Here is a 24,987-nt window from a genome sequence, read left to right as displayed (position 1 = left end):
CCAACGATTGGGATTCATTTACCTCAAGAGGAAGGCTTCTGTGCATTTTCCCAGTCTTAGGCACATGACTGGTATTGCAGCCCCCCTCCCCCCCCATTTTTAAGCAATGAAATCGCATGATTCATCTGCCTAGCCTTTTACCTCCAGGTGAAACTATTACCAGGCTTGAGTTACCAATCAACCTGCGAACTACTGCTCTAATGTTGGAGTGCCTCTGCCTGGCCCATGAGCCTTAAGCCAGCAAGAGTCTTCATGCACGCCAGGAAATGGCACTGGGAAGGCCAGGGAGAACTATCAGATGGACAGCATCCAGGCATAGCTTCCCTCTTCCTCAGCCCTTCAGAGTTGATGTGATGCCTGTGCCCTCCCATCTTTGGATGCAGTTGTGTGCTCTATGAAAGAAAAGCTGAGTGTTCAGAACTGTTTGCCTAAAATACAGATCTGTGTTCTAAGAAACAGTGTTAGAAAATGAAAAAATTTCTGAGAGCAAGGAAGGTGGCCAGCGGGAAAAGCAGCTGATAGCCTGTACTGTGTGAAGTCTGTTGTTTTTATTCTGATAAGGGCTCAGCATCTGGTCTTGAGACATAGAAGTGCTCCCTCCTTTACACCCTTGACTAAGCCATGCATTCCCAACCATTTCTATCCTTGTTGCCACAGAAAACTCCCACCTGACCTGTATCGGCTCATAGCTGATTATTGCAGCATTTTTCTGGCTGGCCTAGCTATCTAGGATCTAACTCCCTGCCCCATGTAAGCTTACCCACTTTGCAGAACCTGAGTACCATTCATTTTGTGTTCACTGCTTCCAGTAAAACTATAAGCCTTGAGAAGACAAGCTGATTCTTATATCTCCTTAACAAACAAACAAACAAAAAATCTATATTGCCTTGCTCAGTACCAAGGCCATGATAAAAGCTTGATGGTTGCTGATTAAATGAAGCCTAGACAGAACGGGGTTCACTGAGGGATTCTAGCACCACAGGCTGGTTGAACAGGAAAATGGAGTTATTACCAGTCCTCAACTCACTTCCAGTAGGAAGGTAACCCAGGACTGACACTAAAGGCCTCAGTCCTTCCTCTCAGGTTTCTGGTTTTAATTAATGGTAACAGTCCACCAGCCAGCCAGCGGCCAACCCTTTGGGTTACCTCTGTCCACGTCCAGCTACTGATTCTGTCCTTGCTGTTTCTCTCCTACTCTATGGAGACAGCTTTGCTGTGTCACCTTGGATGGCCTTGGTGGCTTGCTGTGTGGCCCAGGCTAACTTCAGACTTGATGTGATGTGTCGTCTTCCACTATGCCGATCTCTGCTGTCTTATTCTTACACTAGTACCTGGTTTAAGCTTCACCAACCTTAACCCAGAGTGCTTCCCTACCCAGCTGGCCTTTCCACAAAGTCCTTCCTTCTCCAGCCCCTTCTAGCCACAGGCAGCCCGTGCCATATTCTAAATTGGAACACAGTTCATCGTTGAATCTCCATCTTAGGATTTTTATGGCTGCAATGAAACACCATGACTAAAGCAAGTTGAGGAAAGGGTTTTCAGCTTACCAACTTTGATATCACAGTTCATCATCAAAGGAAGTCAGAGTTCCTACTCATGCACGGCAGGATGCTGGAGTCAGGAGCTGATGCAGAGGCCATGAAGGGTTGCTACTACTTACTGGCTTGCTCATCCTGCTTTTTTATAGAACCCAGGACCACAAGCCCAGAGATGGTGCCACCCATAATGAGCTGGGCCCTCCTCCATCAATCACTAAGAAAATCCCTTACAGGCTTGCCTACAGCCCAATCTTATGCAAGCAAGTTTTTCTTTTTCTTTTAAATGGAGTCATTTTTCTCTACCCCACCCCCCACCCCCCACCCCCGAACAGGATTTCTCTGTTTAACTGCCCTGGTTATACTGGAACTTGATTTCTAAGACCAGGTTGGCCTCTGACTCACAGAGATCCTCCTGCCTCTGCCTCCCTGAGCACTGGGTCTACAGGTTCTTCTTAATTGAAGTTTCCTCCTCTTAGATGGCTTTAGCTTCTGTCAGGTTGACATAAAACTAGCCAGCATAATCTCCTTCCTAATTTATTTTATTTTGTACTTGAATTCTAGCAAGCATGTGGAGGTCAGAGGAGTTGGTTCTCCTACCACCTTAGACAATCTGAGGATGGAACTCACATCCTTGAGCCTACAAGCGCCTCTGCCCTTGCTAAGGCTGGTGATTTTTTTAATGTTTTTATATTAATTACAGTTTATTCACTTTGTATCCCAGCTATAGCCCCCCCCCCAAAAAAAAGCTGGTGATTTAATCTTTTATTTCCTAACTTTTAAAATCTTTTAGATAGCTGGGAATGTTGACACACTTGTAATCCCTGCACTCAGGAGGCAAAGGCAAACAAAACTCTTGACTTCTAGACAAGCCTGGTCTGCAGAACAAAACCCTGTCTCAAATAAAATCAAAATCAAAGTCTCAGCCAGGCGCAGCGGCACACTCCCGCAATCCCAGCACTCAGGGAAGCAGAGGCAGGAGGATATCTATGAGTTCAAGGCCAGCCTGGCCTACAAAGCAAGTCCAGGACAGCCAAGGCTACACAGAGAAACCCTGTCTCAAATAAACAAAATAAGTGTACGTCTAGGATTCTCATAAACAAACAAACAAACAAATAATGTCTTTAGGATTCTCCATCTCCAATGGGTCGATGTTCAAATTCCATAATGTACCCTCCAGTAATATGAGTCCCTTCCTGCCTTTCCTGCCCGCACACCCCAGCTGCCCTTTTAAGCATTCTTCACTTAGTCCTCTACCTTCCCTTTCTTGACCCCTGTTCCACTCTCCTTGCTTGCACTCTTCCCAGTGTCGACAGGACAAAGCAACCTGTGTTTGAATGCTGCTCTTGCTGCCAGCTGGCATTCTACTCCTTTGCCCAGAATGCTTGTGCTAGCTTCGGCCCTTATGAAATAGTCCACGTAGTGTCCATTTCATAGAGCTGCTTTCTCATTCCTGTTTTCCATACTTGCCGTCCCCCAGTGGCAGTCCTGAGTGTCCTGGGCTTTACTGTTGTCTTTGTAGCCTTTATACCTCAAACAGTAGAAGCACTTTTCTAAAACTCCAGTGCATTGAGCTGGAGAGACGGTTCAGCAGTTAAGAGCGTTTACTGCTCTTGCAGAGGACCCAGATTCAGTTCTCTGCACCCATATCAGGCAGTTCACAAATGCTTATAACTCCGGTTCCAGGCAATCCAAAACCCTCTGGCAGATAAGCACACACACACGAATAACACATCTTTAAAAAAAAATTAAAAAGCCTGTCATATATATATATATAATTTTATTTTATTTTATGTGCATTAGTGTGAAGGTGTCAGATCCCTTGGAATTGGTGTCACAGACAGTTGTGAGCTGCCATGTGAGTGCTGAGGATTGAATCTGGATCTGTTTAGAAGAGCAGACAGGGCTCTTAACCACTGAGCCATCTCTCCAACCCCAGTGATACAGGCTCTTAAACCCAGCACTTGGGAGGCAGAGGCTGGCAGATCTTTTTATGTTTGAAGTTAACCTGGTCTACATAGTGAGTTTCAGGTTAACCAGGACTGCACAGAGAACTCCTGTCTTGAAAAACAACGAAACAAAAACTCCCCTAGTGCACAAAGCAGGGTTGGTGGTGGCGTTCCTGTAATTTCAGTACTCCAAGGGTGGAGGTGGGAGGTCAGAAGTTTAAGGCCTACCTGGGCTAAATGAGACCCTAATTTTAAAAGAGACCAAAAAAGGGGCGTGTGGGGGCGGGAAACAAGGCCAGGGGGATGGTTCTGTGAGTAAAGGCAAGGCACTTGCTGCCAAGCCTGATGACTGGAATTCAATTCCTGTGACCCACACGGTAGAAGAAAACCACTTTTCAGAAGTTGTCACCTCCGTACTCATGCCCCAGCACACATGCTCACAGATACATACACAAATAGATTTTTAAACTGTTGATTCAACATTTTTAGGGCAAAACAACTACAATGTGGTGTGAGTTCATCGGGGGCTACACAGAATAGAGCAGTAATGCAAGAACCCCTCAGCTGAGGACAGTGGGAAGAGAGAGCGTGAGCAGATGCTGGTGTTTGCATTACGTATCTATCATGAACTTCACACTGGGAACACACCAGCGAAGAAAGCCCTGAGTAAAATCCAAGGAGCCTTTTCCTTAGTGAGGATAAAATGTTTAGCTTCGTGCTGAGGTGAAGTATGAGAGAAATGGAGAAGTTAACAGTTCTTCAAAATAGGGTGGCCAAGGAGGATAAGGCTTAATTTAATCAGCAATAAAGGTCAAGCTTGGGGACGGCTCAGTGGTAGTAGAGCATTTGTCCTGCATTCATGCGGCTATCCCTAGCACTTCAGAAAAGGAGAAGGAAAAAAAAAATACAGACTAAAAGGAGGGTGTGACTTTGTTCCTTTATCTCTTTGCTTTGGGGCAAAAGGCATGCGAGAGCAGCAGGGAACGGCACTTTCCTGTTTTCCTCATCTGTAGGTAGAAAATGTCCTTTCTACAAGGGATTTGACCCTTTTCACTTTGTCGCTGTTTGCTTCTTTCATCCTCTGGGAAGACTTCAGCCAGCAACACTACATGCTGGGCTCTTGCTGAGGTCCTTCCAGCAGAAAGGACCCTTGCTCTCCAAGGGTTTGGTACTCAATCCAGTAAAACGTGTCATCAGGTACTGTACCCATGAGGTACGCCAAGGTGCCTACCTGAGGACTTGGGGGGTTTTCCCTAATCAGTGACTCCATCCGGAACCCATTCTGGGTGGTTTTATTTATGTACTTATTTATTTCATAGTACTTATTTATACACACTGTCAACCAAGAAGAAGTGAAACCGTTCACTTGAACGGCTGGTGCTTAGTCTCAAAGACTGTGAACATTGCACCTCAGAATGATGTCATTTTAGCATCTCCTCCCCACTTAGGCCGAGATCCATTCATCACCCTTTCCCCAGTACTGAAGGCACCAGTACAGCCACACCAACACTATACTGGTTCAGGATGGAGAGGTGAAGATGGACAAATTCTGCTGGCTGAGGCTGTCCAACGGCTTGAGGAGGGGGAAGTGGGTAAATGTCCTACTCAGAATGATGGCAGCCTCAATTCTTATCAGGGAAGAGCAGCCTCCTTCCCCCTTCCTCCACCTCTGGCCAAGTCACAGTGTTCAAGATCAGAAGAGTCAGCTACACGGGGGAGGAGAGAGCCGCACAGCTACGGACCGTGATGAAGTAGGGCAGGCCGATTAGTTCACAGTTGTCCTTTCCCAGGCAGAAAGGGACGGCGGCAGGACTAGCAGAGTGACAGTGGAGAAAAAAAGAGATTTTAAGGGATGCAGCCGAGAAACAGAAACAACAAGGACTTGGAGATGGCTGTTAGCCCCAAGCAACCATCCCCCTTTCTGGTAGTCCTAGAGACCACATGACCTAGGGGCTATTGCCCTCTGCTCAGCCAGCTCCAGTCTGATAAGCCGAAACTTCCTGTGGTGGGAACTTTAGGGAAGGGGAGAGAGCTGACCCATTCCTGTTTGGGAGGTTTGGGGAGAAGGAAGATGGCCAGATCTCCATGTGCCCGGCATGCCCTCTGGCTTCTGCAGTGGGCACCACTATTCCTGGGACCTAGTGCTGTTCCTCCAGCCTGGGCCTTGAACCTGGACCCTCTGAAGTTCACCGTCTATACAGGTCCCAATGGCAGCCACTTTGGATTCTCAGTGGACTTTCATAAGGACAAGTACGGGAGGTGAGCACTGGAGGAAATATGGGTCTTGAGAGAGGTCTGCCCCCTTCATCACTTCGGTGCCCTCTCATTTCCTAGTTGAGCAAGGTGGATTCCAGGGTCTGTTTGTCAGGAGTGCTGGGGTGGGGGGGAAGTGAGGGTGCCGGGGAGGGTTACCAATTAGGAAGATGAACACTGAACAGAAAAGGGAGAAGCGGTATCTTCTTTCTGCCCGAGGGTCAGTGTTATGACGCACTTGAAACTCCTCTTCGCATCCTAAACTGACTGGCAAAGCTACAAGTCTCTGCTCAATGCACCTCGCTTTTCTCCATCCCAGACCCCACCCCCTTCCAGACTATAGATGTGTGAATAGAGGTAACAGATCACTGTCAGCACTGGTGGGGCTTTGAGATCAAACTGCTAAGGTTAGGCTCGCCGCTCACCTTCCAGGCTGTGCTCTGCCGAGTGGCTTGTTGGGACGGACCCTGGGATGCCCAGGTCCCGGGGGGTAAGAGTGACTGTCCTCAAGGACAGGTGCAGAGAATTATCTCTTCTGCCTAAGAGCGCCATTTCACCAAAACTCAGACGGCTTGCATCCAGGGACTCTCTCCAGGAGGGGGAAGGGAACTAGGGTCGTCTCAACTTTGACCACTGTAAAGGGTGCTTCTGTAGCTGACTGTGGTGGCACTCGCTTGGGAACTCCATACATGGGAGGCTGAGGCAGGAGGCCTACCACAAGTTAAACGCTCGGGGCCACATAACAAGACTCTGTCCAAACAAATAGAAACTCCTGAGCTGGGTGTCACACCACTCTCCTTTAGTCCCTTTTAATGGGAGGCAGAGGCAGGCAGAGCTCTGTGAGTTCGAGGCCAGCCTGCTAGTCTATATAGTGAGTTCCAGGACAGCCAGGGTTCCCTAGAGAGAACCTGACTCTAAAAGCAAAACCAAAGCCAGGAATGGTGGTGCACACCTTTCATCCCAGCACTCAGGAAGCAGAGCCCTGTGAGCTGGAAACTAGCCCTTGAGCTTCTGGACCATGTTACCCGTGAGGAAAGATGGTCCAGTTTCTCCTCTGTCAGACCCCCTCTCAGGTATTGCCAGGGTAGTGGGCACCTGGAAAGACACAAAGACCCTGAGCTGTGCTCACCCAGCTTTCCTACAGTGTGTCCATCGTGGTGGGTGCCCCGAGGGCCCTCAGTGCAAGTCAGAATGAGACCGGAGGGGTCTTCCTGTGTCCCTGGAAGGCCAGTGGCGGCAACTGCACCTCCCTGTTCTTCGACCTCAGTGAGTCTCATGCGTGGAGGGGAAGGGGGGCCCGCTGGAAGCGGATGGCAGGGCTCTGCAGCCCGTCACCTTTTCTTGTGCTGTTCAGGAGATGAGACGCAACACAAAGGCTTCCAATATTACCAAACCTTCAGGACCGGACAAGGACTTGGGGCATCAGTCGTCAGCTGGAATGACGTCATTGTGGTGGGCACTGTAGACGGGTCAAAGGGAGCAAGTCCAGGGCAGGGACATTTTAGGGGAAGCCCGAATGTTGCGTCCTTCCCACTCTCCTGTGGCTCTGCTCTAGGGCTGCGCCCCCTGGCAGCACTGGAATGTCCTAGAAAAGGACGAAGAGTCAGACAAGACTCCGGTGGGTGGCTGCTTCCTGGCTCAGCTCCAAAGCGGCGGCCGCGCAGAGTACTCGCCCTGTCGCGCCAACACCATGAGCTCCGTTTACTCCAAGATATACGGTAAGCGCTGGTCCGCCTTTGGCTCCGCCCACCTGTCTCTTCAAACCCCGCCCCTCGGGTACACCCTGCCCCCCTGGGCCCCGCCCTCCATCCCTCCTCTTCCCTTAGTCCCGCCTGCCCACGCGGGACTCCAGGCCGGAGCCACCCCTTGGCTGACCCCCGCTTCACTCTCGTAGGCGGAGACAAGCGGCTCTGTGAAGCCGGCTTCAGCGCGGCGGTGACCCAGGCAAGTCGCAGGCGAAAGCCCCCTGGAGGCTGAGGCAGGGGGATGGCGACTTGGGGGTCACCCTGGGCTACCTATCAAGTCTGAGGCAAGCCTGTGCTACAACGTGAGACTCCTCTTAAAGGGAGACGGGGTGGGGGTGGAGAACATGAGAATAAATGACTATGAAAATACCAATGCAGGCAAAACGGTTTAGGGGTGTTCAAGAAAAGGGGACCCTCTCACGCCCAGGACTTCCCTTTCAGGCTGGAGAGCTAGTGCTTGGGGCCCCTGGCGGCTACTTTTTTTCAGGTATGTGCTCAGTAATCCAACCCACCTCCCCATCTAGCGGTTTTGGGAGACCCAGAAGTCTGGGCCCCCACATTTCCTGTCCCTTGTGCCCTTCCTAGGTCTTCTGGCTCGGGTTCCAATTGCGAATATCATCTCTAGCTACCGCCCGGGTACCCTTTTGTGGCATGTTCCCAAACAGCTCTTCACCTTCGACTCCATAAGCCTAGTGAACTACCACGCCTACCGGGGTAAGCCTGGTATCCCCTTTCCAGGCCTCCCAAAACCCTGAGTCAGGTCCTGCCCCTGTTGGAGCCTCTATGCCAATCTTAGCTAGTCAACCCCAGCACAGGGGCGCCCCGCCCTGGGTTCCCGCCTCTTCTCCTCACACATGTTCAAGTCCCATCCACACTTGCTCGCCCTGGACTCAAGTGAGAGCTCAGGCTCGCCTCAGTTTTCCCATCTGCACAACGGATTGCAGTTGGTACTAACAACCTCGGTGCCGATGACGCTCCTTCCTACTTGCTTTACTCAGAAACTGCTAAACTGTGCTGTATCTGCAGGGTACTCGGTGGCTGTAGGCGAATTCGATGGGGATCTGAGCACTACAGGCAAGCAAGGAATGGGGGTGGGGAGCCCTGGGGCGGGAGAAACCGCCCGGCAGTCTCCCCGGGTGCTGAGGGTGGAGGGAGTGGGTCTGATTTGCTGAGCCTTGCTCCCCCCCCCCCCAGAATACGTACTGGGTGTCCCCACCTGGAGTCGGACCTTGGGAGCGGTGAGTGCTGGGTCTCCCACGGCTTGGCCTTCTGAAGCCCCTGACCCTAGTCCCCTCGTTCTCCCCCCACCCTCCCCACTTGCCAACTCCCTGCCCTTTCTCAATGAGAGTGGGAGGCCGAAGCATGAATGACACACATATGGGTGTGGACCTCCGTGCAGGTGGAAATTCTGAACACCTACCGCCAGACGCTGCACCGGCTGCTGGGAGAGCAGGTGGGGGCTGCGGCCTCATGGGCGTGGCCGAAGTCAGGGGATTGAGACACACCCCCAGGATAGTTCTCGGGGTTGTGGGGGTGTGACAGGATGCCGAAGCGCAGACTAAAATCCTCTTCATCTCCTAGGTGGCTTCATATTTCGGGCATTCAGTGGCAGTCACCGATGTCAACGGCGACGGGTGAGGAGAGGGAGCGCCCCCACCCACCCTCACCCGGTTGCATCCTCAACTCCATCTTCTACCAAGGGTGGTCCGGAAACGCCTTCACTTCCGGCGTCTTCCTAGCCAGCTGCACCTGACCTTGCCCATCTGGTCCACAGGCGGCATGACCTACTGGTGGGGGCTCCGCTGTACATTGAGAGCAGAGCAGACTGGACGCTGGCCGAGGTGGGCCGCGTGTACTTGTTTCTCCAGCCTCGGGAGCCCCATGCTCTGGGCACGCCCACTCTCCTCCTGACTGGCACTCAGCTCTATGGGAGATTTGGATCCGCCATTGCGCCCCTGGGTGACCTCAACCGAGATGGTTATAACGGTGAGTGGAGAGGGCTAACGGCCCTAACAAAAAGATAGTGGGACACACCTGAAGTCCCACTGTGAAGGAGGCCGAGACACAGAGGGAGACCCTGGGCAGCAGGAGCCAGGAGAGGCTCCGGTGCTGAGTGGAAAATGGACACCAGAGTTCAAGGAACCCAATTAGGACAGTCTAGATCCCAGCATGATGATGCCTGTGGGCAGATTTGGAGAAGGGAGTTGAGATACGGTGACTTGACAGGCATTTAGGGCTTGGACTGTTAGGGCTGGGGGAAGGGGATGAAGCGAGGAAAGAAAGGGGGATCGAGTGGGAGGGAAGAAGCTGGCTGAGCTTGAGGGGAGAATTAAGTGCAGACATCCTGAGAACTACAGTGATTGGCTTTGCCCACTTCCGCTGGGGGCGGGGTAGAGAACGTGGAGGAGGGGTTGGGATCTGGAGCCTGTGAGATAAGAAGAGGCCCAGATAGAACCGTGGGAGCAAGCATTTAGGGAACATTCAGGGAAGGTGACTGGGAAACGGGCAGTGTTCGGACAGGTGGGAGAGAGGCCATGAGACTGGTGGCTCAAAACTCTTAAGAAGAGTCGTTTGAGCAGGAGGAAGGGGTGCTCTTGGTGGCCCCCGCACTCCTGACGGGTACAGTTAGATGGCACTGGGTAAATATATCGTGGGCTTCTGCAAGGATGAGCTCATTGGTGGCAGTGACAAGAACCAAGCCAGGCCAGGTGTGGTGGCGCACACCCCTCAGGAAGTAGGGGCAGCAGGAAGGGAAATCCAAGGTCATCTCTGCTAATGTGAGGTTGGAGGCCAGCCTGGGATACGTTAAACCCTCTCTCAAAACAAAACAAAATAGAACAAAGCAAAAACAACTAACAAAGGGCAGCTTTGCTAGGGACATAAACCAGAAGACCACTGGGGATGGTGACAGGATCTGAAGAGAGGTGAAACACCCATCAGGCAATGCAGACAGCTCTTTCACCAGTGACTATGAAAGGAAGAGGAAGGATAGGGCTGTGACCTTGGCAGGATGGGGGTGTGATAAATGCCAAGGAAAATGGGGACCTGGAGGGGCCAGCCCGCGCAGGGGCCCTGTGACGCCCGCCAGGGAATGCAGACTCTCCATCCAGAGGCAAGAGATACCGACTCAAAGGTCTCATGGGGAAAGGACAGAAGTGGGGAAAGCTGACAGCTTGGAAAAAATGGAGAAAGTTAGAAACAGGTATTATGGGGAAATCCAAAAATGGTTGAGAATCCCCCAAGGGTCCTGGAGGAGGCTGGAGAACAGGAAGCCATAGTGCCCTGTCTGCTCCATGTCTCTTGCAACTCTGGGCTGAATTAGCTCCAGATAGTCTGACCAGGCTGACCCAAAACTGGCCATGGGGCAAGAAGGCTGAAGAAATGAACAATGACTCAAACATTCATGAAATCCATGAAGAACAAGCGAGGTCGGGCAGAGAGGAGGCCATGGGACTGGAGGGTATCACTGTGGTCAGTGGCCTCTGTTTGCTTTGTTTTTTGTTTTTGAGACAGGGTCTCACTGTGTAGCCTTGGCTGGCCTGGAGCTCTCTGTGTAGACCTGGCTGACCTTGAACTATACCTGCCTCTTCTTCCTTAAGGGCTGGGATTAAACACATTTTTTAATTATGTATATAATGATCAAGAAAATCACAATGGGGGCCAGAGAGATGGCTCAGAGGTTAAGAGCACTGTCTGCTCTTCCAGAGGTCCTGAGTTCGACCCCCAGCAACTACTCGGTGGCTCACAACCATCTATACTGGGATCTGATGCCCTCTTCTGGCATGCAGGTGTACATGCAGATAGAGTAGACTTCTACATAAAATAAATAAACATTTTTTAAAAAGGAAGCAAATCACAATGACATACTGTAAACAAAATCAGACAACAAAGGGAAGACAGTTAAAACACAGACGACGTGATCTAAAGTAGTCATATATATGCAAAGAACCCATAAAATGAGGCTCATGCTAACAGATACACTTTCAAGGAAGGTATTTTATTTTATCTTATGTGCACTGGTATGAGGGTATCAAATCCTCTGGAACTGGAGTTACAGTCAGTTTTGAGCTGCCATGTGGTTGCTGGGAACTGAACCCCGGTCCTCTGGAAGAACTGTTAACTGCTGAGTCATCTTAAAGTCATGGATGTCAATATGATGTGGCTGTGAGCTTGTTTGCACGGTGAAAGTAAAACAGGGTTAACATCTGGGGAACAGGTTTCAGTTTGCTCTTACTTATTTGCGTTTTGGCTTTGTTTTGTGTTTTGAAGCCGGGTCTGGCTACACAGCCCCAGCTGGCCTGGAACTCATTTTGTACATCAAGCTGGCCTCGGGCTAACAGAGCTCCGCCTGCCTCTGCCTCCCGAGTGCCGGGAGTAAAGGAGTGTGAGAGCCAACTTTTTTTTCCCATTACTGGGCATTGACTCCAGGACCTCACATGTACAAGGACGTTCTCTTCCCCAGCCTGGTCTCAGTTATTTAATCTTTTGGGACTCAGTTTTTTTTTTTTTCCTTCTAAAACGGAAGTTTATAGGACAAGGAAGTCACTGAGCTAACAGAGAGCTTGCCTAGTACACACAAAGCCTCCACTCAGCATAAACCCTGCCAGAAGGACCAGAAGCTCAAGGTTATAATAAGTGACTCAGCTATGTAAATAATTAGAGGCTAGTTTGTGGCATATGCCAACCTGTGTCCAGGAGTGTGGTGCTGAACCCTTTCATCCCAGCACAGGAGGCAGAGGCAGGCAGGTCTCAGAATCTGAGGCCAGCCTGATCTACATAGAACTAAACAGAGAAATCCTATCTCAGAAAAAAACCATCAACACCAAAAACCTTGTAGCAAATTAACAGTAACAGTAAACAGTAAGCATCCAATTGTCAGGACTAAATGTTTGTTTGTTATGTTTTGGGTTTTTTTTGTTGTTGTTGTTTTGTTTTGGTCAGGAGTAAATGTTTCTTTTGTTTGCTTGTTTGTTGAGACAGAGCTTCTCTACCTAGCTTTGGCTGTCCTGGAACTGCTTTGTAGATCAGGCTAGCCTTGAACACACAGTGACCCATCTGCCTCTGCCTCCCTGAGTGCTGGGAATAAAGGTGTGAGCCACCATGCCCAGGCATTACCAGTGCATTTTCCTTGGTAGACAGCGAGGACTGTTGTAGCTTTTTATAATAATCTGTTAATACTTGACTGATTGATACAGACTTGGCACCCTCTTCTTGGCCTCCCAGGGCCTCCCTGGAGAAGAGGCCACACTCTTTCTCACAAACAGCCGCACTCTTTCTCTCTCCTTCCAGATGTTGCTGTGGCTGCTCCCTATGGGGGTCCCAGTGGTCGGGGACAAGTGCTGGTGTTCCTGGGTCAGAGTGAGGGGCTGAGTCCACAGCCCTCCCAGGTCCTGGACAGTCCCTTCCCCGCAGGCTCTGCCTTTGGCTTCTCCCTTCGTGGTACCCTAGACGTGGATGACAATGGATACCCAGGTGCCTGTGGGTTGCACCCAGCCAGTCAAGACAGGCCTTCAAGCTGGAAATGTGCAGAGACGCACAGCTGGGGGTCCATGTCTGGCCCGGGGCCAGCTGTGGGCTCTAACTTGTCTGTGTGGCTGGGATGCTTGGGTTTGGGGGCAGGGCACCTTGAACCTCCAGGGGCTGACAGTGTGGGGAACTTTTGGGGAGATAAGGACGCACCCTATGTCCCCTCTAATGGCCACTTTTGTCCCTTCTCTCTATGTCTATAGACCTGATAGTGGGAGCTTATGGAGCTAGCAAGGTGGCTGTGTACAGGTGAGCACCAGGTAGGGGAAGGGCCACCTCATCAGAGGAGGCTACGTCGGGAGGGACACAGTGCTGAGTCTCCTCCGCTCCCATCAGAGCTAAACCAGTGGTGATGGCCTCTGTCCACCTGATGGTTCCAGACTCACTGAACCCCACACTGAAGAACTGTGTCCTGGAACAGACCCAGGCGCCGGTCAGCTGGTGAGGAGGTGGAGGTCACAGACTTGGCAGGGTTTGGGACTTTGGAGAGGTGGCCCAACCCACAAAACCTGCCCTCATCTTTGCAGCTTCAACATCCAGATGTGTGTGGGAGCCACAGGGCACAGCATTCCTCAGAGGCTGGGTGAGTGGGTGGAGGGAAGGGCCGTAGGAAGGGAGGTCTGGGTGTCCCCGCTAGAGGGAAACCGGGATCCTTCGTGCTTGCCCTGCAGATCTAAAGGCAGAGCTGCAGCTGGACCTGCAGAAGCCCCGCCAGGGCCGCCGGGTGCTCCTTCTGGAGTCCCAGCAGGCGAGCCTCACCCTGAACCTGGACCTGGGCAGAAGAAACAGACCTATCTGCCACACCGCCATGGCCTTCCTTCGAGTATGCTCAGGCTAGAATGGGTGGAGCTGGGGATGCAGTTCAAGCAGCCCTAGGACTCCGGCAAAGGCTGTGGGCACAGCCACGCGATAGCCAGGCTCTTGCCCTCTGCTAGGACGAGGCTGACTTCCGGGACAAGCTGAGTCCGATTGTGCTAAGCCTCAATGTGACGCTGTCCCCAGAGAAGACTGGAGTAGCACCCGCCGTGGTGTTGCATGGAGAAACCCATGTCCAGGAGCAGGTAGGGACAGTGGGACAAGCAAGAAGAGGGCAAGGTGCCTCGTGGGGAAGGAGTTGAAGCCACGAGTCCCTAACCTCGAAATCACCCCAAGCCCCGATGAAATTCCCCAAATCTCAGTGTCCCCCAAACATCGTTGCAGACTTATAAACCCCACTATCACAGAACTTTGGCATCACCCCCAAACCTACTCTCAACATCTCTGGGCTCTGTGGTAACCCCTCGACCTCATAAGCCCCTCAGCTCACCCACATCCCCTGTGTCCCGTAGACCCGGATCATCCTGGACTGTGGGGAAGATGACCTGTGCGTGCCGGAGCTCCAGCTCACAGCTACCGTGTGAGAGGATCCCCCGCCCTACCCCACCTTGCCCCTCCCTATCCCGGGAGACCCACTCCTTACCTGAGCCATCTCTAGTCCTAAACCAAGCACCCTCTCCCCATACAGGGGGGACTCCCCGCTTCTCATTGGTGCTGACAATGTGTTGGAGCTGAAGATAGAGGCAGCCAATGACGGTGAGGGGGCCTATGAGGCGGAGCTGGCTGTGCGCCTGCCTCCGGGTGCCCACTACATGCGGGCTTTCAGCAACGTTGAGGTGAGGCACCACCCCCGGGGTACAGGCAGCAGGCAGCAGGCGTGAGAGCCCCGCCTCCCGCCTCCCACCCAGAGCTCCACCGCTCTTACGCTTTTGCTATAAAGATGTATGGAGTCTTCAGCTTTCAGACGCAACGTGTGCGGGTGTGGTGTACTTACGAGAAGCACTGGCTTAGAGGTTCAGAGGTCTAGAGCCCTGTTACAAAACCACCGAGCAAATATTAATTAGAGTCACACTAGCATCTGCTGGGGTGATGGCTCAGCTGCTAAAAGTTCCTTTCACCCAAGTGGAGAGCCTGGGTTTGGCTCCGCCAGAACCATGAGGAAAGTAAGGCATGGTGGCGTAAGCCGGGGACCCTAGGGTGCTGGGATTTGGTGATGGGGTATATCCCTAAAGCTCATTGGCCAGGCAGGCTAGCCACATTCATGAGACCCTGTCTCAATCAGTAAGGACACAGCTATTGGGGAAAGATTCCCAATATCAACCTCTGGTTCCACATTCACACACACACGAACACGCACGCGCACGCACACACCACATACAATTTGCAGGCTTAGTTTTCCCCCTAATGTTGGTAGGCACTTGTAGGAAAGCATTTTGAGTTAAATTCAGTGTTTGTGAGTGCGGGTGTGTGCATCTGTGCACAGCTGTGCACAGCTGTGCAAGGGTTTATCTTATGTGCTGTTCTTCAGGTGTCGTTCCTCTTGTTTTTTCATTTGGGTGGTTGGTTAGTTGGTTTGGTTTTTTGAGACAGGGTTTCTCTGTCTAGCTTTGCCTGTCCCAGAACTCTGTAGACCAGGCTGGCCTCCAACTCAGAGTTCCACCTGCCTCTGCCTCCTGAGCATTGGGATTAAAGGCATGTGCCACCACGCTTGGCTTTATTCTGTTGATGTAATTTTTAGCAACTAGGTCACTCTGGGTAATTTTTTTTTTTATTTCTAAAATTAAAATCCTTTAAAAATAGTAAAATGATACAGCAATACAGAAATAGAAGGTGGCAGTCCCTTGGGATCCCCCAGGACCCTCCCCCAAGCCTGGCCAGCAAGTCTCCTGCAGACATGCCGGACATGCCACCCATGGCCGCTCTGTTTCACCTGTCCGCGGACCTCTCCTCCAGGGCTTTGAGAGGCTCATCTGCACCCAGAAGAAGGAGAATGAGACCAGGGTGGCGCTTTGCGAGCTGGGCAACCCCATGAAAAAGGACACCCGGGTGAGAGGGCTGGATGGTGTGGACCCAGGGACAGCTGGGGAGGGTGTGTGCATGGCTCGGGTGGTGGCCGGGAAGCCTCCTAACTCTAGCTGCATCCTAGGGTGGGTAGGTTCCTGAGGGGTGAGGGGGGACTGGGCACAGAGAAGACACTGGGGTGGTGACTGTGGAATTTTCCTCTTCCAGATAGGCATCACCATGTTGGTGAGTGTGGAGAACCTGGAAGATGCCGGGCAGTATGTGTCCTTCCAGCTGCAGGTCAGGAGGTACCTAGCTGGGCAGCCTACCATGCTTCCTCCATCTGACCTTCATGCAGAACCCCTTCCACACAGAAAGGCCTTCCCGAGAGCTGTGCTCTCTTTCTTCCTCGGTGACTCATTCCTGAGTCTTGGGGTCCTAGGGGACACTCTCTCTCAGGTCTAACTTCAGGATCTTATGCTGTCTGGAGTGGGATTAATGCTGAGCCATCTAAAATCCTGTTGTCCTTTATTTTCTTCTCACCTTCTCCCCTCCAGCAAGAACAGCCAGAATCCAAACAGTAATGTTGTGCTGTTGCCTGTGGCAGTCCGAGCTGAGGCCATAGTGGAGCTTCGGGGGTGAGAGCCGCTGAGGGAGGGGAAATGGCAGAGAGGCCTCTATTGTTCCGAGGAGGAGGTGGGGGTGTCACTTGGGTACCACAATTAGCCTGTGGAAGGCCCTGCCTGGGTCCCATCCCTAGTATCTCATCAAACAAAAGGGTAAAGTTTGAGGGGTCCTGGAGGACCCGCCACAGGTCCACCAGGGAGTCAGATGGGCTCTGGGGGCCTCGGGCACTTGCAGGAACTCCTTCCCTGCTTCCCTGGTGGTGGCCGCAGAAGAAGGTGACGAGGAGCAGGCTGGCTTGGGCAGCTGGGTCCCCAGGGTGGAACACACTTATGAGGTAGGGAGACGCTTCTGGGGAAGCATGGGCTGAGGTCCTGGGAGCTGCAGGCTGGCAGCCGAGACCGCCACCCACTGTCTCTACCCCCAGCTCCACAACAATGGCCCTGGCACCGTGAATGGCCTCCGACTGGTCATCCACCTTCCCGGCCAGTCCCGGCCTTCGGACCTGCTCTACATCCTGAATGTGCAGCCTCAGGGGGGTCTCCTTTGTTCTTCAGAGCCATCCCCCAATCCCCTCAAGGTGAGGCTCGCCAGGCCAACAGCCAGAGCAGGGTGTGGGTGCAGACCCTGGAAGCCAACTGACCATGCTCTTGTCTCCCTGTCCCCCCCACCCCCCAGGTGGACTGGAGGGTACCCACTGCCAGCCCTTCTCCCACTAGCTGGGCCCATCCCAGTCGTGACCGCAGAGAGGCTGTCCTGCAGCAGCCCAAGCAGCCAGGGGAGCGGGACCCAGTTCGGGTGGTGAGAAGCTCAGTGGGATCCAGCTGGGGCCCTCGGGAGTCAGGGAGATGGGAGGCAGGGAGAGCTGTGTGGATGAGAGGCTGGGCTGGCGCTTGGCAGAGTGGGGTTTCCTTTCCCTCTTTTCCTTCCTTCCCTTTCTTTCTCTCTTCCTTCCATCTTTCCTTCCTTCCTTTCTTCCTTTCTTTTCCTCTGAAGAAATACCAAAAAGGGCCAAGCAGTGGTAGCGCACGCCTTTAATCCCAGCCAGACAGGTACATCTCTGAGTTCTAGGCCAGCCTTGTCTACAGATTGAGTTCTAGGACAAACAAAAAAACAAACAAGGGAGAGAGAAAGAAAGAAATGCCAAAGCAATGTCACATGTCACAAAAACATCGAGTACCACAGGTCGTGACCCCTGCCTTCGGGCTTCGCCCCTGTATCCCTGGACTGTTGAGCAAACACCTGAAGCTCGGCTAGAGACAGGCCTGACCTTCCTGGCTCTCTGGGTTGGGGCCTTGACTGATGGGGGATGATTAGCAGGAGGGCCTGGGGACTTAGGATACGTCTCCCTCAGAGCTGCGACGGCACAGCGCCATGTATGGTGGTGGAGTGTGAGCTGCAGGAGATGGTGCGTGGGCAGCGGGCCATGGTCACGGTGCAAGCCATGCTGGGGATGTCCAGCCTCCGCCAGGTGGGGCTAGATGCGGGCGGGCGGGGCCTGTGGGGCGGGGCAGGAATTTGCTCTGGGCTTGAGCTGGTTCATACAAGCCTTGGGAGGATTTACCTTGGGGCGGGGGCGGGGTAAAACCCCCGACAAAACTCAGAATCGGGGAATCCGGGGCTTGGATTGCGGCCACCCAGTCCTGGAGTGGCTGCGGTAAGCGACTGTCACCCCCATCCCCCGCAGAGGCCTCAGGAGCAGTTTGTGCTGCAGTCACACGCCTGGTTCAACGTCTCCTCCCTACCTTACTCCGTGCCGGCGCTCAGCCTGCCCAGCGGGCAAGCTCTGGTGAGCAACCCAGTTCTCTGTCAACGCCCAGCCAGCCTGGGGCAGGGCCTCTCCAGGGCTGAGGGCCGGGGCGGGGTCTCCGTGGATTGACGGCTGAGCTTGAGGGGCGGGGTCTCCGGGAGGCTGAGGTCTGGTTACTAGGAGATGGCTCGGCTGGGCATCCTTCTCCCCGCTCACGGGCCCCCTTAAGGGACATCCGGTTTGCCCTCAGGTGCAGACAGAGCTGCTTCGGGCCTTGGAGGAGAGGGCCGTTCCTACCTGGTGTGTGCTGGTGGGCGTACTAGGCGGTCTGCTGCTGCTGACCCTGCTAGTTTTGGCCATGTGGAAGGTGAGGCTGGAAAGGGGGCACATTGTTCCCAGGTGATCACAGACTAGGAGACAGGGGGACACAGGATATAGGACCTGTGTGGTCTCCATACCCGCTATTAGGATGTCATTTTTCTGAGGACTTGTGCTGAGCATGTACCGTCCCGTCCCTCCCATTCCCCCTAAGCAGGACGCCTGAAATCCACAGGCCTTCAGACCCCTTCCCCCACCGTGAGGAAGTCAGAGGAAACTGAGACATACCCTCAGAATTTCCTGACTGCTGTGGGCAGGGCTGGCCTCCTGTCTGTCCTTGGTCTAAGGGAAACGTGGGGAGGAAAGGGTTTATTTTATTTTACGCTTTCCAGTCAACGAGAGAAGCCACAGCAGGAACTTGGAGGCAGGAACTGAAGAAAAGATCTTGAAAGACAGCTGCTTACAGGCTCGCTTCCTTGCCTGCTTTCTTGTACAGTCCCGGGCCAATGGGCAAGGGATGGCCCCACTCATAGAGGGCTGGGCCCTTACATCATTAGCAATTAAGAAAATGTCACCCAGGGCCGGGAGGGGCCAGGTGACTACCTGTAATCCCAGCACTCAGGGAGGCAGAGGCAGGTGGATCTGTGAGTTCGAGGCCAGCCTGGTCTACAAATGGAGTCCAGGATAGCCAAGGCTACACAGAGAAAACCCTGTCTCAAACACACACATACACACAAAACAAAACAAAAAGTCTCACAGGGGCTGTAAGGATGGGCTAGGAGCACTGGCTGCTCTTCCAGAAGAACAGGGTTCACTTCCAGCACCCACTTGTTGGCTGTATAACTCTAGTTCCAGGGGATCTGACAGCTTCCTCGGGTTTCTTTAGTACCAGGCATGCGTGTAGCACACAGACACACATGCAGACAAAATCAAAATGCCCATACACATAAAATAAAAATTAAATTAAATTTTTATAAAAAGAAAATGCCTCATAGGCATGGCCACAGGCTAATCTGACCTGGGTAATTTTGTTTATTTTTTGAGACAGGGTTTCTCTGTGTAGCCCTGGCTGTCCTGGACTCCATTTATAGACCAGGCTGGCCTTGAACTCACAGATCCACCTGCCTCTGACTTCTGAGTGCTTGGATTAAAGGCATGTGCCATTATACCCGGCTGACCTGGGTAATTTTTCAATTAAGGTTCCCTCTTCCCTGGTGACTTAAGTTTGTGTCAAAGTGACAGCTCAAGCTGATTGTGACAGTATTCAGCCCTGTCATCCTGAGTGAGATGGGAAGCTGAAGAGTCCAGAACAGTGGTTCTCAACCTTCCTGACGCTGCAGCCCTTTAATATAGTCCTCATGCGGTGCTGACCCCCAGCCGTAAAATTACTTTTGCCATTTTTATGAATTGTAATGTAAATATCTGTGTTTTCCAATGGTCTTGGGTGACCCTTAGGTGAAAGGGTCATTAGACTTCCAAAGAGGTTGTGACCCAGAGGTTGGGAATCTCTGCTCTAGTCCCTACCCCCGGGTTTCTGAAAGGGTCCCTCATTTCTGTGTGCTGGGGAACATGCGCGTGAGTTATGAAGAGATGGAAAAATCAAAGCCAAGCATGGTGACAGAGATGTAATTGTAAGTGTTTGGGAGTGTAGGCTACACAGCAAGTTCTAGGACAGCCTGGGCTACCTGAGATCTTGTCTCAAAAAACAAAACAAACAACAACAACAACAAAAAACAGAGGCTACTGAGATGGCTCAAGGGTAAAGGTACTTGTCATCAAGCCTAATGACTTGAGTTCTAACCCTGGGACCCACGTGGTAGAAGAGAACCAAGTTCTTATTCACTTGCTCTGTAGACCAGGCTGGCCTTGAACTCAGAGATTCACTTGCCTCTGCCTCCTGAGTGCTGGCACTAAAGGCATGAACCATTATCACCCAGCTGGCAGAACCAACTCTTTTTCTGTTTATTTGTTTTCAAGATTTGTTTATTTATTACATATAGTGTTCTGCCTGCATGTGTGCCTGCACCCCAGAAGAGGGCACCAGATCTCATTATAGATGGTTGTGAGCCACCATGTGGTTGCTGGGAATTGAACTCAGGACCTTTAGAAGAACAATCAGTGTTCTTAACCTCTGAGCCGTCTCTCAGTTCCCCAGAACCAACTCTTGAAAGTTTTCCTCTGACCTCTAAACATGAACACACACACATACATAAATAAATAAATAAATAAATAAATAAATAAATAGATAGATAGATAAATAAATAAATAAATGAATAAAATTTTAAGCTTGTGGAGGAAACATCTCTCAATTAAAAAAAGAACTAATGATCCCACTTCTCAGATGCAGGGTTAGGGTACAGCTCTGCTTCATGGGTTTCCGGGCAGCAGGCTCCCAGCAGGCTTTCTTGGTGGTTCTCTGTGTACCCTGTCCCTGTGCCCTGACCGCAGCTCCCGTGCCCCTCCACTCTCCAGGCTGGTTTCTTCAAGCGTAATCGACCGCCTCTGGAAGAAGATGAAGACGGAGAGTGAGGATGTCAGAGCTCGGTCCTGGTGGGGAGGCTGGGTACCTGCTGCCCCTCTTACTTCCAGCCAGCTGCTCCTGCTCAGAACTCCACGGCTTCTAACTATCCCATGGAGCCTTCCTTCCCTTCTCAGCGGACTGGGCACATCCCCTTTCCTACTGCCTAATAAACAGCTTGATGTGGGTATCCACCGTGCTGCCTGCCTCGGGGTCTGAGGCTAAAGGGGGGAGCTGAGGGATATTTGTAGGGACTAAGACTGGTAGCTCTCTGAGCAGAGTGAATCTGTGCTAACAAGGTGGCAAATGGCTGCCAGGGACTAGAGTATGGTGGTGGGTGTGAGGAAGCAAGAGAGGAATGGTGGAAGGGCCTCCTGTGAGATTCAGTGGGAAGTGAGATGGAGGTTAGGAGCACCAGAGAAGAAATGCAGGATCCTTAGCAGGCAGCTTTGCATCTTTTTTTTTTTTTTTTTGAGGGGGGATGTTTTGTTTTTTTGTTTTAGAGGCAACGTTTCTCTGCCTTGGCTGTTCTGTACTTGATTTGTAGACCAGGCTGGCCTGGAACTCACAGATCCACCTCCCTGTGCCTCCCCAAGTGCTGGGATTACTGCTTTTTTGGTGGCTTGTTTTGTTTTGAGACAGAATCTCACTATGTAGACCTGGCTGGGCCGGAGCTCACTGTGTAGACCAAACTGGCCTCGAACTCAGAGAGCAATCCACTTCAACTTCCCAGGTACCAGAATTAAAGGCATGAGCCATAATGCCTGGCTCCATGATTGGGCAGCTTTAAGCTGTGCATTTTACATTGTTTTGGAGGGACAAACCTCAAAATATTCCAAGACTTGGGAAAATGACGTTTGCACCTTCCCTGTCCTTCCCCCAACAAAGACCTTTAACGCACTGTTCTAAAGGAAGAGGGGCAGAAGAAAGCCAGCTGGGCTCAGCTCCAGGAGGAAGGTGCCATGCCAGGCAGGGGCAGATGCTGTCCATCAGCCCTGATGCTGAGCCTTCTGAGGAGACAGGTCTTCTGCTAGGAAAGGGGCTGGGCTGTAGAAGGGAGCTTTCCAGCTGTGGGGATTGGAGGTGGGGGGCAGAGGTCAGGCTGTCCTCTGGACTCCCGTGGGGTGTGTTGGTTCACGTGTTCCAGAAATGGTTTTTAAACACCCAGCATGTGCTAGAACTATTTCAACTATTCTAAAGCCGGGATGAGCAGTAAGCAGAGCTAGGCTCTATCCCATGGAACCTACACTCAAGGAGATGAATGAAGCAAACAAAAAAAATAAGAGTGTAGTCCCTGGTGGCCTGGGCTGGGAATGAAGATAGAGGGAAGAGGCCAGGTTTATAATCCCAGGCATCCTGGAGGTAGAGGCAGGAGGATCCCAAGTTCACAGAGTGCATTCTAGGGACAGCTTGGGAAGCTTGTTTTGAGATGCTGTGTCAAAAAGTAACTATATACATAAATATATAATTGTAGAATATATACATCCATATATATATATATATATATATATATATATATATATATATATATATATATATATATATATATATGATGGCTAGAGATGTAGATCTGTTTGTAGGGTATTTACCTAGTACACAGGAAAAGGAAGCCCTAGTCGGGTTCAGTCAGTGAGTGACACTGTGTGAACCAGGACTGGTAGAACTTGCCTGTTATACCCAAACTCATGAGCTGGAGAGAGTAGGATCGAAGGTATGAGTGAGTTTGAGAGTTTGAGGCCGCAGTCTAGGCTACATTAGATTCTGTTCCAAAAAGAAGGGCTTTGAATGTATGCCTGTACTGGCTGGTTTTGTATATCAACTTGACACAAGCTAGTAGGAAGCACCCCTCCATGGGCTCTGCACCAGCTCCTGTCTCCAGGTTCTGGTCTTGTTTGAGTACCTGTCCTGTCTTCCTCCAGGGATGGACTGTGATCTAGAAGTTTAAGCCAAATAACCTTGTCCTCCCCAACTTGCTGTTCGGTCATGGTGTTTTGATCCCTGACTAAGACAATGCCTTTCCCCAGCATACTACCCCACTCCCATTCTTTCCTAATAAAGGCCATTATTTCTACCACATTGAAAAAAAAAAAAAGGTAAGAAAGCAGGGTTCGGTGATGCACTCCCAGCACTCAGGGAGGCAGAGGCAGGCAAATCTCATTGAGTTTGAGGCCAGCCTGGTCTACAAATAGAATCTAGGATGACCAAGAAGACTACACAGAAAAACACTGACTCAAAAACAAAACAAAACAAACAAAAAGAAAGCTGAGAGCCTAGTATGTTCAAGATCCTGAGTACAGTCTACAGTATTGAGGGTGGGGAGAAAGACAGAGAAAGAGGAGGGGAATGGGGTGAGGAGAAGGGAGAAGAGAAGAGAAGAGGGGGAAATGGGAGGAGAGAAGAGGACGGAGGAGAGGAGGAGCTGGTGGAGTCCAAAGATTCCAAAGGGTAGTCAGGGATCTGAGAAACGAAGGAGCCACACAGCTGCGAGAGGCAAAGCGTTCAGGAAAGAAGGTTCTGCCAGCGACCAGGGAACAAGTTCTGGCAAGGAAGGGACACTGTGGCTAGGGTGGGGAGGGCGTCCCTAGGGTACTGGTCTGTTGGAGAGGGAGGGGCGGCAGGTGAGCTGACACTCCTGTGCCATGAACACTGAGTTCGATGCGACCTCTCCCAAGGGCTAAGACTCCATTGTACCCCAGAGGACTTAAATAGTAAATTCTGAAAACAAAACAAAACTGATTTGACAGCCATGCATGGCAAGTTCCAGAACAGGTTTCCACTTGGCTGACTGTGACTGTTTAAGTAAAGATTAAGCTGTGGTCATTGAACACCCCCCCAGATTTCCTCTCAAGTCAGTCATTGGGACTCAGCAGCCCGACCACCTATCTTGAGCCAGCAAAGCACTTGGCGTTTGTGAGGGGAAATGTACAGCCGGGCTGTAGTGGCTGAGATTTACACCTGAGTGATTTCGATAAAACTGAGGGGGCGGCTAGGAGGGCGGCATCTATCAGGAGTTCCTTGAGTGGAGGTGGCAGCCGCCTGTCTGCCCCACAGAGGGCCCCTGGCTTCCATGGTCAGAGCGGCCATGCATTGGGCAGGAGAAGCAGATTTGAGGCAGCCCCGACAGATTGTAGAGTTGGGCCGAGACCAACAAGATGAAATTCACCAGGGCTGAGTGCTAAAGCCTGTGCTTTAGGTTCCAAAAAAATTGGTTACATAAGCACAGGGCTGGGGAACACGGCTACATGGAAATTTCTATGAAAAAGGAGGGGACGCGTGCACTCCCGTCTATTCTCGGCCAGCTATGCCAGGGTCTGAGGGGTGTGTGTGTGTGTGTGGGTGTGTGGGGGGGTGATGAGTTCAAGGACAGCTTAGGCCGAATAATGAGACACTGCCAAAAAAGGAGGAGGAAGAGGAGAGAAACAGATGGGAGAGGGAGGGGAGGGGAAGGAAAGAAGGAAAAAGAAAGTAAAGAGTGAAGGAAGGGAGGGAGGGAAAGACGACCTGGTGAGTTTGCCTCTTCTGTAGAGGGACCTGCTGTGTCTGTCTCTCTCGTCTCCAAGCTCTACTTGTCTTAGGTCCTCTCTTGGGTAGCAGGTTGTGCTGAAGAGGCGGCAGAGCAGGAAGATAGCCACGAGTTAGAGGCCAGTCTGAGTTTCTGACATCCTGTTTGAGACAAGAGTGAGGACTGGAAGGCTGTGAGAAACTTGTCTTGCCTAGCCTGGTTTTGAATGGGAGGCGTGAGGGAGAGAGAGGCTAGAAGCCACCACAGATCAGCTTTCCAACGTTGGAGGCTGCAGCCTCCTTAGCACTACCGACCTTTCCCTGTGGGAAAAGAGTCTCTCTTTAAGTACAACCTTTAGGAGTAAGCAATACCCCTCCACACACACACACTCTCTCTCTCTCTCTCTCTCTCTCTCTCTCTCTCTCTCTCTCTCTCTCTCTCTCTCTCTCT

The 24,987-nt window shown here is 51.7% G+C and overlaps 1 protein-coding gene across 1 annotated transcript; it reads left to right on the top strand.

Moving 5' to 3' along the window:
- The first annotated feature begins 5,514 nt into the window (after positions 1-5,514).
- Itga2b (integrin subunit alpha 2b) lies at positions 5,515-21,225 on the top strand. Its single transcript, XM_055620347.1, has 30 exons — positions 5,515-5,743; positions 6,882-7,003; positions 7,092-7,189; positions 7,293-7,455; positions 7,632-7,681; positions 7,924-7,969; positions 8,068-8,196; positions 8,509-8,556; positions 8,677-8,720; positions 8,882-8,935; positions 9,064-9,116; positions 9,257-9,468; positions 12,772-12,954; positions 13,212-13,257; positions 13,345-13,449; positions 13,536-13,591; positions 13,680-13,831; positions 13,944-14,069; positions 14,337-14,404; positions 14,513-14,660; positions 15,778-15,870; positions 16,054-16,133; positions 16,383-16,463; positions 16,687-16,786; positions 16,877-17,029; positions 17,128-17,250; positions 17,804-17,920; positions 18,137-18,238; positions 18,450-18,566; positions 20,990-21,225. Exons 1-30 carry the CDS (start codon positions 5,556-5,558, stop codon positions 21,044-21,046), a joined length of 3,114 nt encoding a protein of 1,037 aa, XP_055476322.1. The 5' UTR covers positions 5,515-5,555; the 3' UTR covers positions 21,047-21,225.
- The last annotated feature ends 3,762 nt before the right edge of the window (positions 21,226-24,987 follow it).

Source organism: Psammomys obesus, unplaced genomic scaffold, assembly GCF_907164565.1.
Source record: "Psammomys obesus unplaced genomic scaffold, mPsaObe1.curated_primary_1811, whole genome shotgun sequence".
Classification (NCBI taxonomy): Eukaryota; Metazoa; Chordata; class Mammalia; order Rodentia; family Muridae; genus Psammomys; species Psammomys obesus.
The sequence above is the reverse complement of the archived record's forward strand: the minus strand, read 5'-3'. Positions and strand labels throughout refer to the sequence as shown.